General features: G+C 32.3%; 1 protein-coding gene across 1 annotated transcript in view; it reads right to left on the bottom strand.

Moving 5' to 3' along the window:
- The window catches only part of LOC143052481 (uncharacterized), a 44,149-nt gene that overhangs the window by 20,104 nt on the left and 1,975 nt on the right, over nucleotides 1-22,070 (bottom strand). The window contains exons 2-14 of the mRNA XM_076225525.1: nucleotides 17,720-17,823; nucleotides 16,346-16,538; nucleotides 13,934-14,116; nucleotides 13,018-13,367; nucleotides 12,695-12,794; nucleotides 12,173-12,318; nucleotides 11,054-11,206; nucleotides 10,707-10,816; nucleotides 9,520-9,675; nucleotides 7,628-7,768; nucleotides 7,246-7,400; nucleotides 5,338-5,565; nucleotides 3,740-3,844 (exon numbers count right to left, since the gene is read on the bottom strand). Coding sequence (XP_076081640.1) covers nucleotides 3,740-3,844; nucleotides 5,338-5,565; nucleotides 7,246-7,400; nucleotides 7,628-7,768; nucleotides 9,520-9,675; nucleotides 10,707-10,816; nucleotides 11,054-11,206; nucleotides 12,173-12,318; nucleotides 12,695-12,794; nucleotides 13,018-13,367; nucleotides 13,934-14,116; nucleotides 16,346-16,538; nucleotides 17,720-17,814 — 2,115 coding nt within the window. The 5' untranslated portion in view covers nucleotides 17,815-17,823. The remainder of the gene's footprint in view (nucleotides 1-3,739; nucleotides 3,845-5,337; nucleotides 5,566-7,245; nucleotides 7,401-7,627; nucleotides 7,769-9,519; nucleotides 9,676-10,706; nucleotides 10,817-11,053; nucleotides 11,207-12,172; nucleotides 12,319-12,694; nucleotides 12,795-13,017; nucleotides 13,368-13,933; nucleotides 14,117-16,345; nucleotides 16,539-17,719; nucleotides 17,824-22,070) is intronic.

Below are 22,070 nucleotides of genomic sequence, written 5' to 3'. Positions count from 1 at the left end.
CCAGTTCAGATGTTTAAGCCACCACATTCTGTATGCACCTGTCCATAGTGAGGACCCACTAATGTGGTGATTGTTGCTGTATATCATATTTATTTTTCATAATTGTTTTGTTCATTTTTTTTAAATTTTTATTTCGTGTGTATACTTCTGATTTTAGTGTATGTCCAAGTTATTGTAAATGCTCTTTTGTTCCGATGTTGGAAAGTTCCGGGCGGAAAGAACTCACTAGCCGAAAAGTTCCGGGCGGAAAGAACTCACTAGCCGAAAAGTTCCAGAGGAACTTATTATTGTGTGTTACTTTGTTCTTCCTCTGATTTAAAAGTTCCAACGGAACAAAATGACTAGCTGAAATAGTATACATTTTCTTTATTATGCAAAGGGGCCAGCAAAAGCAATCCTTTGGGTGTAGGAGTTTCTCCCTGCATTAAAGATCCATTGGTAACCTTCGACTGTTGTCTGCTCTTAGATCAGGTTATTGTCTATATGACACATTCCCCATTTTCATTCTCAATTTTATTAGGCACTAGCTACGGTTACATGGAAATGTAACAACAATAAAAATATTATTGTAACACTGGAGACTTAATTGCCAGAATGCAAAGTTGGGCGAGGAACCGATTTATTACGAATGTAACAATAATTACTGAGGCTGCGGTTACATTACGCTGAGATTAATAGCAATCTCAGCATTACGTTATTGTTACATGAAAAACAGCAATGTACGATAGATTTATTAAACTTAAATCTTCTATAGTTGTATTGCTTAATTCTTTAATACATTTTGTATATACTAAACAATACTTGTATAATATTCATTGGCGGATCCAAGGGGGGGGGGCGTGTTCTGGGGTTTGCTGATCAATGCATTTGAATGGGAGCATATAGTTGGAACCCCCCCCCTTTTATCAAATGGCTGGATCCGCCCCTGATGCTGATAAAAAATAATGGTTTTGATGTTCTTAAAGATACTACTCAAGATTAGGAGTGCCAAAGGCGAAAAATATAGTTCAATGGTTTCACTTTTTTAAAGTATTTAACTGCACACCTTCTCTTATTACTGTCATTACACTTTGAACCAATTTGTTTAGGGTGAAAAACATTAAAACTTGGGATGCGTTTTAAACGAAACTAAAACAATATGAAAACATAAATTTCATACAGCTATACAATTTGATGCAAATTGAAACATCAAAAGAAAAGTTTGCTAACTGTCACTTAAATACTAAGAACTTCTGTATATACACGTATCAGTGGAGGACGTAATTTCGTTCATAAAAAATGTGTCGGACTTTAAAAAACACTTACTGGATTTGTAGAAATTGTCATTGTAAATAAAAAAATTACAGTAAATAAATTGTATGTAATAAATGTAAGTATTGTAAATATAAAATAAATGTCTTAAACTTTTAGTATTTTTACATATTTCTAGTCCCATCGTACATTACTGTTTTTCATGTAACAATAATGCAATGTATAGCCTCAATAATTATTGTTACATTCGTAATTAAAAAGGTCCTTACCAAACCATGCATTCCGGCATTTAGTCTCCAATGAAACAATAATATTTTTATTATTGTTACATTTCCATGTAATAGCGCTATAGCCAGTGCCATTTTATTAACGTCTCAAATAATTTATAACTGAATTAAAATATCTTGATTACGGTTTAACTGATTTCCATTACTAATATCATAATAAAAAAAACATTTATTTAAACTTTAAATAACTGTAATAGTAGGAATTAAGAATAAAAACTTGTTTGTAACTTTAACTTGTTGAAACATAAACGTTTCTCGAGCCTCGTTAGTCGTTACCTTTTTCAGAGACATATATACACATTTTATCATATCATGCGATTTCTTTTCACATTATTTTCATGGGGAAATCATTTACCAGCATAAAGTTGCTGAAGGGACCGCATAGAATTGATTCAAGAACACTTAACGAGTGTTTAAATGTGAAAAATTATAAAAAGAAACATTATAACAAAAAAGTCGTATTTTTCTGTACCGGAAATCGAAAAGTCCTTGTAAATCAAAAACAAGTACGGTGTGATACACGTCACAGATTCGGACTTAATATTTTACAGAATATGCGACTTTGGAAGTTAATTAATGCCGTCCTTTAGATAACAGTTGTTAAAGTTTTAATCTCAATATTTATTGAAGCACATTGAGCTAAATTATGCACGTGTAGCATTATGTTACATTGTAACACCAAAGCGAAACAATCTTAAAATGACCTTGACATCGACCAATCAGAAAACTACAATAACAACAACTTTATTTGACAAGCATGAAGGAGGTCATTTGCGAGATAATGGAATAATATTAACAAGAATACAAAAGAGCATACATTTAAGATTACTGAATTAAGCCGATTTAAATAATCTAAATCATTTCAGACAAAAAACGAATAAAATGATTAATAATAAAGTACCTATTCATCATCAGAATCCTCCCAATTTAAAAGGTACGTAAAGGAGAAGGTCCGGTAAGGACTCATTTTGGCCTCAAATTTCAGTTTCATCTGAAGAAAGATTTTGACCACTTTTTAAACACTCAAGTGTCTATTTCACTTGATTCAATTAGTTTATGTGAAAGATTTTAACTGATTAAGTCATTTAAAACGATCCGATTGAAGCTCAAATATGAAAAATCTCTCAAATATGCAAAAAAACGTCACTTTTCAGATTGTTTTTGTCAAAAATGAAAGTGGCCCATCCGTGTTCATCCACAACCTTTATATATGTTATGTATTATCATAAAATACAACTTACATTGCAATATTAAGGATGAACACGAATGCGGCCACTTTCGTTTTACACGGAAACCATCTAAAATTTAACTAAAATGATAGAATTTTGAAGATTTCAGTAATTTAGCATGACTTAATGGTGCTACAACCCGATATATGTACATTGTATTGTCAAAAACAGCCCATATTTATGTAGCAGAAGCATTCAACTGTCCAATAAATAACTAAAAGTTTACATTTTAACAATTTTGTAAAACTGTTATATTTTTGGGCCAAAAAGGGGCCTTACCGGACCTACTCCTTTTGTCTTCTATGTAATTTGAAATTGCCGCCAACTTATATCAGCTTATCAATAGACTACTGACGTATGTAATACGTATCGATGACAAACAATATTCCTACGACTTTTGCCATCTGGGAAATGTAAACGACTCATCTTTATAGATTTTCGGCGATCAAATATTTCATACAATTGTTCTTTGACATCTTAACCAACAGCACAGGGAATAATAAACTATAGAAGGATTTCTATCGAGCACTACTTCCTATGTGCAACTTCAAAACTTTTGGGAAAATCGACGACCATTTAACGTTTTTATGGGAATATTTTTTATATTCCAGAATAAAAAGTATGAAAAAAGTGTCCAATTAGTTATAAATAACATGATAGCCAGCCAGATAATAAAAGTGGCATATATTTCAGCATTTATTGGGTAGAACATAAATCTAGGGTGTTCGCATAAAGCAGCTTAACTGCTTAAAAACTGCCTCGACCGAAAACTTTAACCTGAAGTGGGACAGACGGACGCACAGACCAGAAAACATAATGCCTATAAATGTTGGTCTTTTTCTTTTTTTAGCCATATGGCAGTGTCAGTTTATTTTCAACATATGAGTTTGAATGTCCCTCTGGTATCTTTTACCTCTCTTTCAGGACTGGTTTGAGTTCAATTCTTTTCCTTTTCACAAATTAACTTCTTACCACATTGAAAATGTCTTCCTTTTCTGTATTGTCATTTTCATCTTTCACTTCAAATTCTTCAACTTCTTTTGGGTTGTTAAGGAGGAAACCATTGTATCTGACCACCTGTAAAATATACATCAGGTGATTATTTTCTATTATTACAGTCAAATATGCTTTGGCAAATCTCATGCTGTAATACTTTTTAAACAAACATTATATAGCAAACAAATAAAAACCTGGGCTATGGATTTTTTTGGAAAAAAAAGTTTGTTTCCAGTTTTTGACCCTGAGAAAAAAAAATTGTTTGTTTCATCCTCAGCTGCCACTTTATGTTATGCTAAAATTGAAAGAAAAATTGTTTTCGACTTGTCGCCAAAAAAAAGATTGTCTTTCCAAAGGCGAAAAAAAAAGTTTGTCCGGGGAAAAAATCCATAGCCCCCCCTCGAAAATCCAGTGGTTGCTGCCTTAAGGGCATACGATACAGTTTTGAACCTGTATTTACAAGTTGATGAAAATTGGCATATGGGCTATTTTGTACCTGATTAAATCAAATATGTAATAAAAAATATACCTTCATGCGCTACTTTTTGAGTAAAATGAGGTCGAAATTTTTGTATATTTGCTCAAAATTCAGATTTGTGGCCGTATTTTCTTTTTCGAAAGAAAGACGTTACTTTTTTATTTTAAAAGATAAACACAAATTGTTTTTTGTTAAATAATTTGTAACTTCTGTTTTTTATAAGTATCCTAAAATATTATGTATTTTTTATTCAGAAATAACTCATATTAATCGAATGGTCATGAATTGAGAAAAAAAACGTCATTTTTGCTGTCTATTTATCAAAATTTAAAAAATGCACTATTTACAGATTTATAAAATTTGGTCCACATAATCTCCCTGCAAAATGAAACAAAATGTCGTTTTAAAAAAAAGGGGTCCATGCACTCGTTTTCAAATGAAATCAGTTTGAATGATAAAAATCAGTCGAAAAATGCATCTTTTCCCGATATGTCACAGTTTGACGTCACGAAAATAACATTTTACGTTGGGAACGTCATTACCTCCCCTGCAACTGTATCGTATGCCCTTAATGATTTGATTTTTAGGCCTCTTTACATTAATTGTCATTACAGGGTCTTTTCTAGCTGACTGTGATATGAGTTTTGCTCATTGTAGAAGGTATTATGGTGACCTATAGTTGTTTATTTCTATGTCATTTGATCTCTGGTGGAGAGTTGTTTCATTGCAATCATACCACATCTTCTTATTTGATGTTATTTATACTTGTATGCTAACAATTAATAGCAAATATTGTTCTGGCATTTACTAGACCACCAAATTTTTACTGGACCCACAAATTTTTACTGGACCCACAAATTTTTACTGGCACCAGATTTGCAACTTTGATTGGCATCACAACCACCAGACTAAATAAGATTTTTGAGAACTCTAAAATATGACAATGACGTCAACATACAGTGGTGGATCCAGGGGGAAGGTTCGGAGGGTTGGAACACCCTCTTTTTTTTAATGATCAATGCATTTGAATGGGGACATATAGTTGGAACCCTCCCTTTGTCCTTTTTTAAAAATGCTGGATCCGCCCTTGACATACCTCTGTATCAAAACTGTATCCTCTTAAATCATCGTCATAGATACAATTCCTACACATCAACGAGGGAATGGAATTGTAGAACGGTGAAAGCACCAACGGTAACATCACATTAAAGTTTTCATAATATTTCTGTGGACATAGAAAGCCTAAGGTCTGCTTGGTAGGTTCATACTTCATTAATGATAACATGGACCAAGGTTGTGATGTACAGGATAGCTGCTGTAAAGCCTGTAATACAAAATTTATATATAAAATTGAGAATGGAAATGGGGAATGTGTCAAAGAGACAACAACCCGCCCAAATAAAAAACAACAGCAGAGGGTCACCAACAGGTCTTCAATGTAGCGAGAAATTCCCGCACCCGGAGGCGTCCTTCAGCTGGCCCCTAAACAAATATATACTAGTCCAGTGATAATGAACGCCATACTAATTTCCAAATTGTACACAAGAAACTAAAATTAAAATAATACAAGACTAACAAAGGCCAGAGGCTCCTGACTTGGGACAGGCGCAAAAATGCGGCGGGGTTAAACATGTTTGTGAGATCTCAACCCTCCCCCTATACCTCTAACCAATGTAGTAAAGTAAACGCATAACAATACGCACATTAAAATTCAGTTCAAGAGAAATCCGAGTCTGATGTCAGAAGATGTAACCAAAGAAAATAAACAAAATGACAATAATACATAAATAACAACAGACTACTAGCAGTTAACTGACATGCCAGCTCCAGACTTCAACTAAACTGACTGAAAGATTATGATTTCATCATATGAACATCAGGCACAATCCTTCCCGTTAGGGGTTTAGTATCATACCATCATAACATATATGAGAAGAACATAACCCGTGTCATGCCAACAACTGTTTTTAGAATAAATGTGTTTAGTTCCGATGCAAAGACCTTATCAATGACTCAATATTAACGCCAAAATATGCAATCTTTAATGACTTGACAACAGTATCGTAATTATATCCCTTCATAATAAGTCTATTCAAAGGTTTTGTAAGTTTCTGAGGTGAATACTGACACCTTTGTGCTTTATAAAGAATATTACCATAAAAAATTGGATGTGAAATACCTGAACGTATTAAAAGTCTGCATGTTGAGCTATATTTACGAATAATGTCTTTATACCGATGATAAAATTTAGTAAATGTTTTGACTAGTTTGTGATATCGAAAACCCTGGTGTAATAATTTTTCAGTAATACATAAATTTCTCTCGTTAAAATCTAAAATGTATATTAAAATATTAAGATGTGGTATGATTGACATTGATACAACTATCAACTAAAGTTGGTCTTTTGTTTATTATGTCTTTTTATTTATACAATATACCATATAGGGGGTTATTTTCGCAGGTGTAAAATTTCACAATTTACCTTGAATAAGGTATTCAAAATATTTTAGCGATTATTTTGGCGGATTCAAAACAGTCATCTATACCTTTGTATGAACACTTTTACATCGAAGGAATTTATTTTGGTGATTTTGAAAAATAAGCAAAAATTTGCACCCTGCGAAAATAACCTGCTATTCCGTAAAAACAAAAAAATTCTATTAAACAAGTCAAATTTGCAGAATAAACATGGGTAAAAAAATTGTGTTTTATATTTTGCTTGTAATAATCTATTCCATAGTACTAGATTTGAAAAAAAAGTTAAATAACCAATATTGTAATCTTTATGTAGTGCTATGTTGATTAATGAAAAACTATGACATGATAACATTTTATGATTTATATTAGCATTATGACATTAGAAATATACAGGAAAATGGATGAATGTGAAAGTCATATTGAAATAGGACTTAGTACTATGAATATTCTATCGTCTATTCTCTTTCATTAATTACTGAAAATAATGAATTATTGCCAGAAGTGAAAGAAAGAGAAGAAAACTAACCTTTTTATTAAATTTACACTGTGCAGCGATGTATGCCATCTTGTCGTGTATTGTGCTAAAGATAAACAGCTGATATGGCCTTTTTATACCAGCATTACAGGGAAACTTGTCATTGGGATTATAGAACTCTTCTATCTCAACAACAATAAGGGGTTCTACAAAAAATTGAAATTATTTAGTGAAGATGTGCAGATGTTCACTACATAGTCTTGTACAATGTATTAAATTTTCTTTTCACTGTAAATTCAGAAATTTAATAAATAAAGGTATTTGTTATAATATTGCTACTCACACATAAAAAAACTAAATTGGAGATAAACTATAATGATTTCAGAAAAAGCTGTACATCAGTAGAAAATAACAACATGTACCAGTGTTATACCTTTAGCTTCTGGCTGCTTTATATCTGGGAAGAACTGATGTCTCAATTCTCTCCATTCCAATTCACTTGGTTTGAAATCTTGCCCAGACTTACTGGCCACTACTGGTAGACGGTTCTCTATCAAATCTAGTAGACTTTCAGCTAAAATAAACCAGTTCAACATATTTTGACAAAGTAACTACTGACCTACTACCCACTAAGATTCTCTATCAAATCTAGCAGAAATTCAGCTAAGACAAAACAGATTGATATATACAAACAAAAAATTAATCAATTATTGTATACTATTCTTGTAAGTTAGCTTCTACTACAAAACATTATGTCAACAGCATTGAAAAACAAGAGGCTCCCAAGAGCCTGAATCGCTCACCTGGTAAACAATGCCTTTCGGCCATGTTTTTTGACGAAATAGAAAATAAAACACAAACTTTATTTTATACACCATACTGATCATTCAAATGAAGTTTGGTTGAATTTGGTTGAGTAGTTTTAGAGGAGAAGATTTTTTAAAGTTAGCAAATATGATGAACAAATTGTGAAAAATTGTCATTAAAGGACATTTACCCCTTAAGGGGTCAATTGACAATTTTGGTCATATTTAACTTATTTGTAGATCTTACTTTGGTGATCATTTTTGCTGTTTACAGTTTATCTTTATCTATAATGATATTCAAGATAATGACCAAAAACTGCAAAATTTCCTTAAAATTACCAATTAAGTGGCAGCAACCCAACAATGGTTTGTTTGATTCGTCTGAAAATTTCAGGGCTGATAGATCTTGACCTAATGAACATTTTTACCCCATGTCAGATTTGCTCTAAATGCTTTCGTTTTTGAGATATAAGCCAAAAACAGTTTGACCCCTATGTTCTATTTAAAGTAAGGGCGGCCATGTTTTTTGACGGATCAAAAATCGAAGCACACACTTTGTGCAGGATAATCTAAGGAACTATCATGCTAAGTTTCATCCAAATCCATTCAGTAGTTTCAGAGGAGAAGATTTTTTAAAGTTAGCAAATATGATGAACAAATTGTGAAAAATTGTCATTAAAGGACATTTACCCCTTAAGGGGTCAATTGACAATTTTGGTCATATTAACCTATTTGTAGATCTTACTTTGCTGATCATTTTTGCTGTTTACAGTTTATCTTCATCTATAATAATATTCAAGATAATGACCAAAAACTGCAAAATTTCCTTAAAATTACCAATTAAGTGGCAGCAACCCAACAATGGTTTGTTTGATTCGTCTGAAAATTTCAGGGCTGATAGATGTTGACCTAATGAACATTTTTACCCCATGTCAGATTTGCTCTAAATGCTTCCGTTTTTGAGATATAAGCCAAAAACTGCATTTGACCCCTATGTTCTATTTTAAGTAACGGCCATGTTTTTTGACAGATCAAAAATCGAAGCACACACTTTGTGCAGGATAATCTAAGGAACAATCATTTTAAGTTTCATTCAAATCCATTCAATAGTTTCAGAGGAGAAGATGTTTGAAAAATTGTTAACGACGACGACGACGACGTCGACGACGACGGACGCCAAGTGATGAGAAAAGCTCACATGGCCTTTTAGGCCAGGTGAGCTAAAAATGACTTCTGTACATTCTGAAATTTTTGCTTGCAACTACTGTTATCTTTATTGAAAATCATATGAATGTGGGATTAACAATAAACGTCATCCAATCAAAATATGTGTTACATGAAGTATCGTATAAGAGATCTACGACTTTCAAAATATGCAAGAAGACATGATCTGTCAGATGAAAAATTGCAAGGTTCCATTTCAAAAACAGTAATTGCTTATGTCTAATACATTTAGCTGATGCTCTTACAGCCTCTTTGTGGTTATCCCTGTAAGGTCAATGAGTAAAATACTACATACCTCCCCCTTTTACTTTCTGCTGCATACTTCTTATAAGATAGATGACTGTTAATGGAAGAATTAATCCTGATCCACATAAATTCATCACTGGAGAAAGCTCACAATCGAATGCTGTATCTACTATCAACTTAAATACACTCAGTAGCTCTAAAGATCCTGGAAAAAATAGTCAGTTATTTATAAAAATAAATTGGTAGGTATTATGATTATGGAATAAAAGACAGAATCTTGCCACAAATGTTATATCTTATCAGGTTTATACTGGGATACACAACTAGAGGCTTGTGTCGCTCACCTTGGTCTATGTGCATATTAAACAAAGGACACAGATTGATTTATTGTTGGTTGCTTAACGTCCAGTGGCTAGTAGGACATAGATGGATTCATGACAAAAATTGTGTTTTGGTGATAGTGATGTTTGTGGATCTTACTTTACTGAACATTCTTGCTGCTTAAAATTATCTCTTTCTATAATGAACTTTTCCCAGTAGTTACAGAAAAAAATATATGTATTGTAAAAATTTACAAATTTTTTGATAATTGTTAAAAAATTACTATACAATGTAATAACTCTTTAAAGGGTCAATTGACCATTTTGATCATGTTGACTTATTTGTAGGTCTTACTTTGCTGTATATTATTGCTGTTTACAGTTTATCTCTATCTATAATAATATTCAAGATAGTAACCTAAAGCTGGAAATTCTTCTTAAAATAACCAATTCAGGCCAGGTGAGCTAAATTTGTCAAAGTTAAGGTACAGTTAATAGTCACCATAACAGAATATTCATTTTCTTTTAAAACTGTTCTGATGCAAATTAATTCATGCCCTTCAAATTCATACTTATTTGGCATTTTCAGCTTTTTTCTATTCAAGCCGATGACGAGTCTTTTATGAATTAAACAAGCATCTGTTTTTCATATTTGTAACCATGTTATCTGTGATAAATTTATCTGTAACTTTTGTGATTTACGTGCAACATAGAAACTATTGACAAGAGATATATAACCTTCTTCAGTATATCTAATATAATTTAAACAAATAGTTCAGTGTTGACCAATATAAGCTTCTGTTAAAGAGGCAGAACCTATGTTTTTTCATTGATTAAAAAAATTACTGTACTTGTACTTTTTTCACGAATTGTGTATTTCAAACATGTTCGCGGGTATTTATTTTCACATACTTACCATGAATATCTACTGTTTGACCATTATCAAATAGACTGGACTTCCATCTTGTTTTTACTATATTCTTCCTTGTCTGGTTAGCAAAATGAACATTGGGTCTGGCTGGATTGCTGTAATGAATATTATCAACTGTGCAAAAAAACAATATTTACTGTTATATAATGTATTTTTTTAATACCTAGTTTTATAAGTGTGAAAATATGATTGGAATAGTATTGATTTTAGCAAAACTAATTAGTAAAATGGCATTTATTAGTTTGCTATTTGACTCAGTGACGAGAAAAACATCTAGCTGTAATGTTGAAAAAAATAAAACAGGAAATTGAAAACGAATTTCCAGTACTTACCGTGTTCCCAATGTAAAATCTTCTGCAAGACAGAGTCCATACATCATAGGATAGAACCCTGCGGAGGCCTTCAAGTTGTCCTGTAAATAATCTTCAAAGTTTGTGTAGAAAGATTCTGTCCACTTGACAAACTGTACAGTTAACAAACCATCTCTGAAATAAATGCAGATATTAATAGATTTATTGAAAACGTCAGAAAAACAACTGTTATAAAAAACAATTGTATAAGTTTCCATCCTGAAAAGTTTTACAATTAGTAAGTTCTTTTTTTTCTTAATATTTTTTTTTAAATATTCATCTTTTCAAAGCCACTTTTTAGTACTTTGATACCTGATATATTGGATATTTTTTTTTTAATCAACATGAAAATAAGATATGCAATGATAATTTAAAGTTACTGTATGTGACAACCTTTAATTCCTTGGTTGTTTTTATTGGTGTATATCACATTTGTTTTTCATTTATTAATCGGTACATACATTAGACTGTAAGTTTTCTTGTATGAATTGTTTTACATATGTAATTTCAGGTTTTTATTACAATTTATCAACAGTTTGTGTTTTACTCTTTGGTGAAGGCTGTATATTCCTCTATAGTTGTAATACTTCAAATAGAGGAGAGTTGTCTCATTGAGGCATTAATAACACATCTTCTCATTTTTATATTTCAGGGAAATACTAAATATTCATAATTTTTGCCTTAAGGGAGTTCGCTTCTCAGTTTCAAAGTAATTAACTTTTCAAAGCACTAGTTTATATTGATAGGGAAGTGATAAAGGAATCCAAAGAGCAAAAAAAATATATAGGTCACCGTGCTTGTTTTCGAGAGATGACCCATTGAAATTTTGGCGGGAAAAAATTCTCTCTTGACTTTTCATAGCTTTATCATTGACAAGTGGAAGTTCTCAAAAACTGTTAAAAAGTAATTAAAATTTTATAAGACTTTTACAGATGGCTTATCATTATACATGTAAAAGATTTTCAAAAAGAAAAATGGGGGTCACCGGGCAAATTTTTTCAAGGCATTCAAATTGATAAAACCAGAGGATTCCGAAAATCTGACAAAAAATCCAAAACATGACAAGCCAGCTTCCTTAAGAAATAGAAGAAAATTTATAACCTTTTCAATCTGTGGCTACAGGATAACAAAAGATTCATCAGTCCAACATCATCACAGAGGTATGAGGTATCAATAAAGTCAAATCTCTGGTCAGCAGGTAGCACACAATTACACACAGTAAGAGGCTCACCATGGGATATCTTTATCTGCAGTATACATAAAAATATAAAGTATATCAAAGGTACAATTACAGAGTGCCAGAGGCTCACCATGGGATATCTTTATCTGTAGTAAACATAAAAATATAAAGTATATCAAAGGTACAATTACAGAGTGCCAGAGGCTCACCATGGGATATCTTTATCTATAGTATACATGTAAATACAAAGCATATTAAAGATTTAACATTATACATTCAATGGTCATACATGTCAATGTTACAAAGTTCTGCTAATTATTTATTAATTAAGAATATGCATGTATGCTGGAAAAAGAAGTCAACATATGTAAATAGATATAAGAGGATGTGGTTTGAATGCCAATGAGACAAGTCTCCATCATTTCAATATATTTGATCTATACCTGCAGTTTTCCACCATTGTTTAAAAACTTTCTCCACCCAGCAACCCATTGTTTAAGTTGTTCCATACAGTTTTCTCTCATTGTCAAAGATGGAATAAAACTGTAAATACAAAATGGTTTTTTTTTTTAAATACAATCATAAATTACTTTTTAGACTAAAACGCGATTATAATTTTTGGAAATATTGGGAAAAATCCAAAAAATTTAAAAACGGGAGTTAAAATTATCATGATAATTGCAATTATAACTCTTTCACATTTTTTGCAATAATAAAAACATCTAACAATTTCTAAATTTACAGTAGATATATATCATATACTTACATTCCGTGGTTATAAGCATGAAAAGGGGTTCCTGAAGACTCCACTCGCCATTCCTTTAAGTGTGGACACAGTAAAGTAACATTGACTCTGTTCAGTGTATCTGTCTGAGCCAAGGATGAAACCCCAGACACTACATAGGACTTCAGTTCTGCTTGTCTCTTTTTGAACAAGGTGGACCCAGGCATTATGCAGAAAATAGATGCCTCGGCTGCAGACAAGCATTCTATGGCAGTGTGATATGATGCCTCTTCATTGTATTCAGAACTTACATACTTCTGTACAAAGGAATCTCGGTTCTTTTTTATCTTCTTGGAATTGATGTTTAGATTTTCTGACCAATACTTAAAAACCTTAAAATTAACAACAAATAACTAGTATAACATGTACAAAAGAAAAAAGAAACAAAAACATAAACTATCAATTTTGAAGTTTCTGTAAAGACCAGTTGAAATTGATGTCTCCTGACCATTTGGAGCAAGTTAGCAATCAGACGGATACAAAACATGGCCTAAAAAAAGATGAAAGGTCAAACAAAAAATTAAAAAAAAAATGAAAATGGAAATCAGGAATGTGTCAAAGAGCAGGAAACAGCTGAATACATATTCTTGTTCTTCATCCTTGATGGATATTTATTACATGTTGCAGTCCTACTCATTAGATAAGTACTCACATAAGCAACAAGATGCTTGTTTTTCTTCTTCCAGCACCCTCCCTCTTGGAGCACCAGAGATCACCCCTAGTGCTTTTCATGCGTTTTGTGTTGTGCAGTAGGTTTCTATGTATAATTTTGGTGATTTGTCCATCTTTTCATTGATTTTTGTGTTTTGCAATGGTGTTGTCCAATTTTCTTTAACTTGTGAGTTTTGAATACCCCTTCTTACCTGCCTTTTCTTACTGTTTAACCTGTTGAACAAACCTTATCTATATCCTTCAAACTATACTCTTCTGCATACTCAACACATTCGGGTAACTTTTGCTGAACATTATGGATCAGATCTTTTAAACAAGTGTGTTCAGATGGAGTCAGGAAGGTATTATACCACACAGACCATAGAAAAGACAGAGCCTTCTTGTCATTGGGGTCACAGGTCTCTAGAATCTGAAAATATATAATATTATGTAAATTCAAATTAAAAGCCCAAGATATCTTTTGAAATTAAAAATTTGTAAGGGTTCCACGGAACCCAGTGTCTCGCCTACTTTTGCTGTTAATCGCAGACTCAACAAAAATGAGGAAAAACATCAATAAAAATTTCCCTCTCGATACTGTCTTTTGATTGAAAGAAGCTTCCAAGTTTGGTAAAAAATCCAGGATAGTTTATGAATCTAATAAATGTTTTATAAACTTTAACTGCAGACTGTATGTAATGTTAACTGGAAGAAAAACTAAGTCCATTTATAAGTAAAATATGGAAAAAGTGAATTTTTTTTTTACAAAATTTACTTCTGAATAATATCTTATGATCAGAAACAAGCTTTTGTCTAAGTTTGGTAGAAATCCAGGATAGTTTAAGAACATTATAAAAATTTTAAAAACTTAAACCACAGAGTGAATGTTTTGTTTCTGGCAAAAAAACTAAGTCCATTTATAAGTAAAATACGGAAAAGTGGAAATTTATTTTTACAAATTTTCTTCTTGATACTATCTTATGATCATAAACAAGCTTCTGTCCAAGTTTCGTACAAATCAAGGATAGTTTATGAAAGTTGTTAAAATTTTAAAAACTTTAACCACAGAGTGAATGTAATGTTTCCTCGCAGAAAAACTAAGTCCATTTATAAGTAAAATACAGAAAAGTGGAAATTTATTTTTACAAAATTTTCTTCTTGATACTATCTTATGATCATAAACAAGCTTCTGTCCAAGTTTGGTACAAATCAAGGATAGTTTATGAAAGTTATTAAAATTTTAAAAACTTTAACCACAGAGTGAATGTAATGTTTCCTCGCAGAAAAACTAAGTCCATTTATAAGTAAAATACGGAAAAAATGGAATATTATTTTTTTCAAAATTTACTTCTGGATACTTTCTTATGATCATAAACAAGCTTCTGTCCAAGTTTGGTAGAAATTCAATATAGTTTAAGAAAGTTATTAAAATTTCAAAAACTTTAACCACAGAGTGAATATTTGTGGACGCCGCCGCCGCCGACGACGGAATGTAGGATCGCTTAGTCTCGCTTTTTCGACTAAAGTCGAAGGCTCGACAAAAATGAGAATTATGCCATATATATTGTTTACATAAAATATGGGAATTTTGTGCCAAAAAAACAATCACTTTCAAAAAATTTACAAAATGGTTCAATTGTGGTGAATAAAAATTAGGTATAATGTTTAGAAACTATAAACACAGATAAATGAAAGTCAACATCTTCCTAGGTTTATAGCTTTAATAATAAGGAGGACTGATACAGTACCTGAAATGAATACACAGTATATTAGTAAATTATTAGTTATCTCCTCCCCCGGGGACAAGTTTTTTTTGTATACGAAAAAAAACAAATTAAACAATTAAAGTCAAGTCTATTAGAAAATAGATCTTCAGGAATGTTCTGTTAAAGTCATCTGGAAGCGAACAAGATTAAACGTATGGTGTCCTTTCACAATTTTAAGGTATGGTGTCCTTTTACAATTTTAAACATATGGTGTCCTTTCACAATTTTAAATGTATGGTGTCCTTTCACAATTTTAAGCGTATGGTGTCCTTTCACAATTTTAAATGTATGGTGTCCTTTCACAATTTTAAGCGTATGGTGTCCTTTCACAATTTTAAGCGTATGGTGTCCTTTCACAATTTTAAGCGTATGGTGTCCTTTCACAATTTTAAATGTATGGTGTCCTTTCACAATTTTAAGCGTATGGTGTCCTTTCACAATTTTAAGCGTATGGTGTCCTTTCACAATTTTAAGCGTATGGTGTCCTTTCACAATTTTAAATGTATGGTGTCCTTTCACAATTTTAAGCGTATGGTGTCCTTTCACAATTTTAAGCGTATGGTGTCCTTTCACAATTTTAAATGTATGGTGTCCTTTCACAATTTTAAGCGTATGGTGTCCTTTCACAATTTTAAGCATATGGTGTCCTTTCGCAATTTTAAGCGTATGGTGTCCTTTCACAATTTTAAAGGTATGGTGTCGTTTCACAATTTTAAGTGTATGGTGTCCTTTCACAATTTTAAGCGTATGGTGTCCTTTCACAATTTTAAATGTATGGTGTCCTTTCACAATTTTAAACGTATGGTGTCCTCTCACAATTTGAAACATATGAAATGAATTCACAGTATATTAGTAAATGATTAGTTAACAGATGCACGTTATTTTAGTCTTACTTTTAACAATAATATATTCCTGGCTAACACAACATCATCAGCATCATTTAGATACATTGAGATGGATGATGGTAATTTCTGTAATTGTGACATCTGTGATACGGTGTATAGAACATGTCTGATGTCACCTCCTCCAAGGACTAGAAACTCGGGTCCGTCAGGAATCTTACATTCTTCTGATAAATCCCTTGCTCTGTAAATATCCACATCCATTTAAATCATACCAGGATTTATTTAAACTTAAAATGAACAAATCTTACATTCAAGAATCAAAATATTTTTGTAGAACCCTAAAATAATTTCTCAATAAAAACATACTGTAATCTATTTATTTTTTATGTCCCATTTATTATGCCCCATTTATGGGCATTATGTTTTCAGGTCTGTGTGCGTCCGTTCGTCCCGCTTCAGGTTAAAGTTTTTGGTCGAGGTAGTTTTTGATGAAGTTGAAGACCAATCAACTTGAAACTTAGTAAACATGTTCCCTATGATATAATCTTTCTAATTTAAATACCAAATTAAAAATTTTATCCCATTTTTACGGTCCACTGAACATAGAAAATGATAGTGCAGATGGGGCATCTGTGTACTTGAAACACATTCTTGGTTTACATGTTTTAATTATTGTCAATATTGTGACAGGATAGGTTTTGTTATTTGTTTTTGTCTTTTTTTGTTATTGTTCATTATTTTGGCAATTTAAAAATTTTATCAATACCTTTGCATGTGCAATTTAAATTGGCGGAATTTATTTTTGTTATTTTGTTCTATCCACGAAAATAAGCAAATATTTACACCCATCGAAAATAACCCGCTATACAGTACTTTAAGCATACATGTTTGTGAGATAAAAGTGTACCATAAAACTAGTTCTAAACTAGAATTACATATAGCATAAGTGTATCCTGAGATTAAGATGTATCTAATACATTGTGTACTGTAAATTCAGAAATTAATGCGAGGTTTTTATTATTGCGAAAAATGCGACAGAGTTGTAAAGGCAATAATTTAATTTAATGAATTAAACAGAATTTTTCTCAAAATTGTAAAAATTAAAATCACATTTCAGTCTAAAATGACAAAATCTCAATAATAAATGCACCACACACACCTATTTCTGAATTTACAGTAATTGGTTCTCATCTTATATAAATTTGATCATAAATGTACACTAGTCATTTTGGGGGCCTTTATAGCTTGCTGTTCATTGTGAGACAAGGCTCTGTGTTGAAGACCTTACTTTGACCTATAATGGTTTACTTTTATAAATTGTGACTTGGATGGACAGTTATTGTCTCGTTGGCACTCATACCACATCTTCTTATAATATATATCTATGTAGTTTTTCAGAAAGTTTATAAAACCAGTCCTCACCTGGAATTACCTATAGCGTGCATGTATCTGTGGTTAAGATGTAACAATGGTGATCCAGGGTTACCGAAGTAATCTGCCATAACAGAGTCAACCATCTTTACAACCTGAAAAATAAGACGTCATAAATAGATTAATTATTTGGACTATGTACAGGTAGCCAAGTTTACCAGGTGGGGGAGAAGTAACAAGCCTTTGAAAACTTCAAAACTAGAGGCTCTAAAGAGCCTGTGTCGCTCACCTTGGTCTATGTGCATATTAAACAAAGGACACAAATGGATTCATGACAAAATTGTATTTTGGTGATGGTGATGTGTTTGAAGTTCTTACTTTACTGAACATTCTTGCTTCTTACAATTATATCTATAATGAACTTTGCCCATTAGTAACAGAGAAAAATATTTGGTAAAAATTTACATAAATTTACCAAATTAGTGAAAATTGTTAAAAATTGACTATAAAGGGCAATAACTCCTTAAGGGGTCAATTGACCATTTAGGTCATGTGGACTTATTTGTAGATCTTACTTTGATGAACATTATTGCTGTTTACAGTTTATCACTATCTATAATAGTATTCAAGATAATAACCAAAAACAGCAAAATTTCTTTAAAAATTACCAATTGGAGGGCAGCAACCGAACAACCGGTTGTCCATTCATTTGAATATTTCAGGGCAGATATATATTGACTTGATTAACAATTTAACTCCTTGTCAGATTTCCTCTAAATGATTTGGGTTTCAGAGTTGTAAGCAAAAAACTACATTTTACCCCTGTTCTATTTTTAGCCGTGGTGGCCATCTTGGTTGGATGGCCAGGTCATCGGACACATTTTTCAAACAAGGTACCTCAAAGATGATTGTGGCCAAGTTTGAATTAATTTGGCCCAGTAGTTTCAGAGGAGAAGATTTTTGTAAAAGATAACTAAGATTTACGAAAAATGGTTAAAAATTGACTATAAAGGGCAATAACTCCTAAAGGGGTCAACTGACCATTTCGGTCATGTTGACTTATTTGTAAATCTTATTTTGATGAACATTATTGCTGTTTACAGTTTATCTCTATCTATAATAATATTCAAGATAATAACCAAAAACGGCAAAAATTTCCTCAAAATTACCAATTCAGGGGCAGCAACCCAACAACAGGTTGACCGATTCATCTGAAAATTTCAGGGCAGATAGATCTTGACCTGATAAACATTTTTACTCCATGTCAGATTTCCTCTAAATGTTTTGGTTTTTGAGTTATAAGCCAAAAACTGCATTTTACCCCTATGTTCTATTTTTAGCCGTGGCGGCCATCTTGGTTGGTTGACCGGGTCACGCCACACATTTTTTAAACTAGATACCCCAAAGATGATTGTGGCCAACTTTGGATTAATTTGACCCATTAGTTTCAGAGGAGAAGATTTTTGTAAAAGATTACTTAGATTTATGAAAAATGGTTAAAAATTGACTATAAAGGGCAATAACTCCTTAAGGGGTCAACTGACCATTTCGGTCATGTTGACTTATTTGTAAATCTAACTTTGCTGAACATTATTGCTTTACAGTTTATCTCTATCTATAATAATATTCAAGATAATAACCAAAAACGGCAAAAATTTCCTCAAAATTACCAATTCAGGGGCAGCAACCCAACAACAGGTTGACCGATTCATCTGAAAATTTCAGGGCAGATAGATCTTGACCTGATAAACATTTTCACCCCATCAGATTTCCTCTAAATGCTTTGGTTTTTGAGTTATAAGCCAAAAACTGCATTTTACCCCTATGTTCTATTTTTAGCCGTGGCGGCCATCTTGGTTGGTTGACCGGGTCACGCCACACATTTTTTAAACTAGATACCCCAAAGATGATTGTGGCCAAGTTTGGAATAATTTGGCCCAGTAGTTTCAGAGGAGAAGATTTTTGTAAAAGATTACTTATATTTATGAAAAATGGTTAAAAATTGACTATAAAGGGCAATAACTCCTAAAGGGGTCAACTGACCATTTCGGTCATGTTGACTTATTTGTAAATCTAACTTTGCCGAACATTATTGCTGTTTACAGTTTATCTCTATCTATAATAATATTCAAGATAATAACCCAAAACAGCAAAATTTCCTCAAAATGACCAATTCAGGGGCAGCAACCCAACAACGGGTTGACCGATTCATCTGAAAATTTCAGGGCAGATAGATCTTGACCTGATAAACATATTTACCCCATGTCAGATTTCCTCTAAATGCTTTGGTTTTTGAGTTATAAGCCAAAAACTGCATTTTACCCCTATGTTCTATTTTTAGCCGTGGCGGCCATCTTGGTTGGTTGACCGGGTCACGCCACACATTTTTTAAACTAGATACCCCAATGATGATTGTGGCCAAGTTTGGTTCAATTTGGCCCAGCAGTTTCAGAGGAGAAGATTTTTGTAAAAGTTAACGACGACGGACGACGGACGACGGACGACGGACGACAGACGACGGACGACGCCGGACGCCGGACGCAAAGTGATGCGAAAAGCTCACTTGGCCCTTCGGGCCAGGTGAGCTAAAAATATCAATTATTAAGGCTTCTAACTTTTTCACATGTATGTTCTAAAATAAAATATCTGTATATAGTTCTTTTGAAAAAGTTGTTCCTTTGTCCATAAATTTGGACCATTTTAATTTAAGTAATTGATTAAGCATCCAGGTCTTCCACCTTCTTAAATGTAAAAGGTTTTAAGTAGTTAGCTAATGTCGCCGGATCATTATCCTAATGTTGAGCTTTCTGCAACTAAATTTAACACTGAGCAATGAACTTTTAAAATGCGGTCAAGGTCAAATAAAACCTGCGCGACTAACATATAGATCATAAAATATTTCCATACACCAAGTATAGTTGACCTATTGCATACATAGTATTATAAATAAGACCAAAACTCAAAAACTTTGACAACTGAACCATGAAAATTAGGTCAAAATAATTATGACATCTGGCGAAGGCTATTTTTTTTTGGGGGGGACGCCTTTCTACTAAGGCTATTTATTTATTTTTTCTGGGGGGGACGCCTATCTACTAAGGCTATTTATTTATTTTTTTCTGGGACGCCTTCCTTAGGACTTCCTACGACCTGACGACGTAGAAAGACGTCCCAGAAAAAAAATTAAAATCATATGCAACTATTCCAATCATAATTACGTTCAATAACTCTACATGTGAATGGTTACCTAATTAGGATTGTGTAAAATGTGCTGGTTACACGTGTGGTGATTTTAATTTTTTTTTTTTTAGATATTTCATCTATTTTACCATCCATTCGAGGTTTTCATTTGTAAATATAAAAAGTATCACAAAATGATTTCATAAACAATCGTACAATACTAATATATATAGGTCTTGTCAACACTTACATCGTGATATAAAGGCCACGTTGCCATGTTTATTTTCTTTGATCACGATGATGACTTTTAAAATAATATATCCACAATCTAGCTATATTATGTATCCTTAATTATCATATGAGTTACAATAACTTGTCATATTTAATTGCAATATAAACAGTCAAATCATATTGAATTGTTTGCATGTGCAAAATAAGTGTCGAACATCGTCTATGTTTGAAATTTATTTGGTCGCCATTTTGTTATATTTGTAACTTCAAAATTTTATCAAAACAAATAGCATGTATCTGTTTTAACAGAGAGAAACAATGTTTAATTCTATGCTGCTTTCAGGTAAGACAATTATTGAAAAGACATGCATCTAACATTACATATGTACCCATGTCGCCACAAGCTATCTATGTAAACTGCATGGTTCGTGCATATATAAACATGATAAATCTTTATTTCTAGTGTGAAAGACTGTTTCTAATAGATGTATTAAAGAACATGCGAAAAAAAGAAATTTCTTAAGTATAAAAAGATTGATCAATATTTGAAATATTACTTTTTGATTTATAACTAAATGAATACTGGCATGTCGTTTCGTTGTTACCCTCCAACAGGGGCCACCATTTTGAAAATATTGCTAAAGACTGCCAAAATATGAACTTTTCAATCAAATTTTGAAGCAAAACGTTTGATACCTGAAGTGATATGGTTTTTTCATTTTATGCAAATGAATATATATATGTTGTCGATCTTTTAAGGGGTTGGGAGCAGGGTTTCCACTGGCGGTCGCCATTTTCACAATAAGGGGAAAAAAAATAAATGTGGCGATAAAAATTCGTCATTTGCGACAGAATTTGACGAAAGAAATACATATAATGATTTATTTTCCTCCATCTTGTTTATTTACGTTTTTTCTAGTTTCTCGATTGGACTTTATCCGATCAGACACTACTCGGAATTGACCTCATTAAGATTTGGACAGAAAATCAA

Source organism: Mytilus galloprovincialis, chromosome 11 (assembly GCF_965363235.1).
Source record: "Mytilus galloprovincialis chromosome 11, xbMytGall1.hap1.1, whole genome shotgun sequence".
NCBI classification, from domain to species: domain Eukaryota; kingdom Metazoa; phylum Mollusca; class Bivalvia; order Mytilida; family Mytilidae; genus Mytilus; species Mytilus galloprovincialis.
The sequence above is the reverse complement of the archived record's forward strand: the minus strand, read 5'-3'. Positions and strand labels throughout refer to the sequence as shown.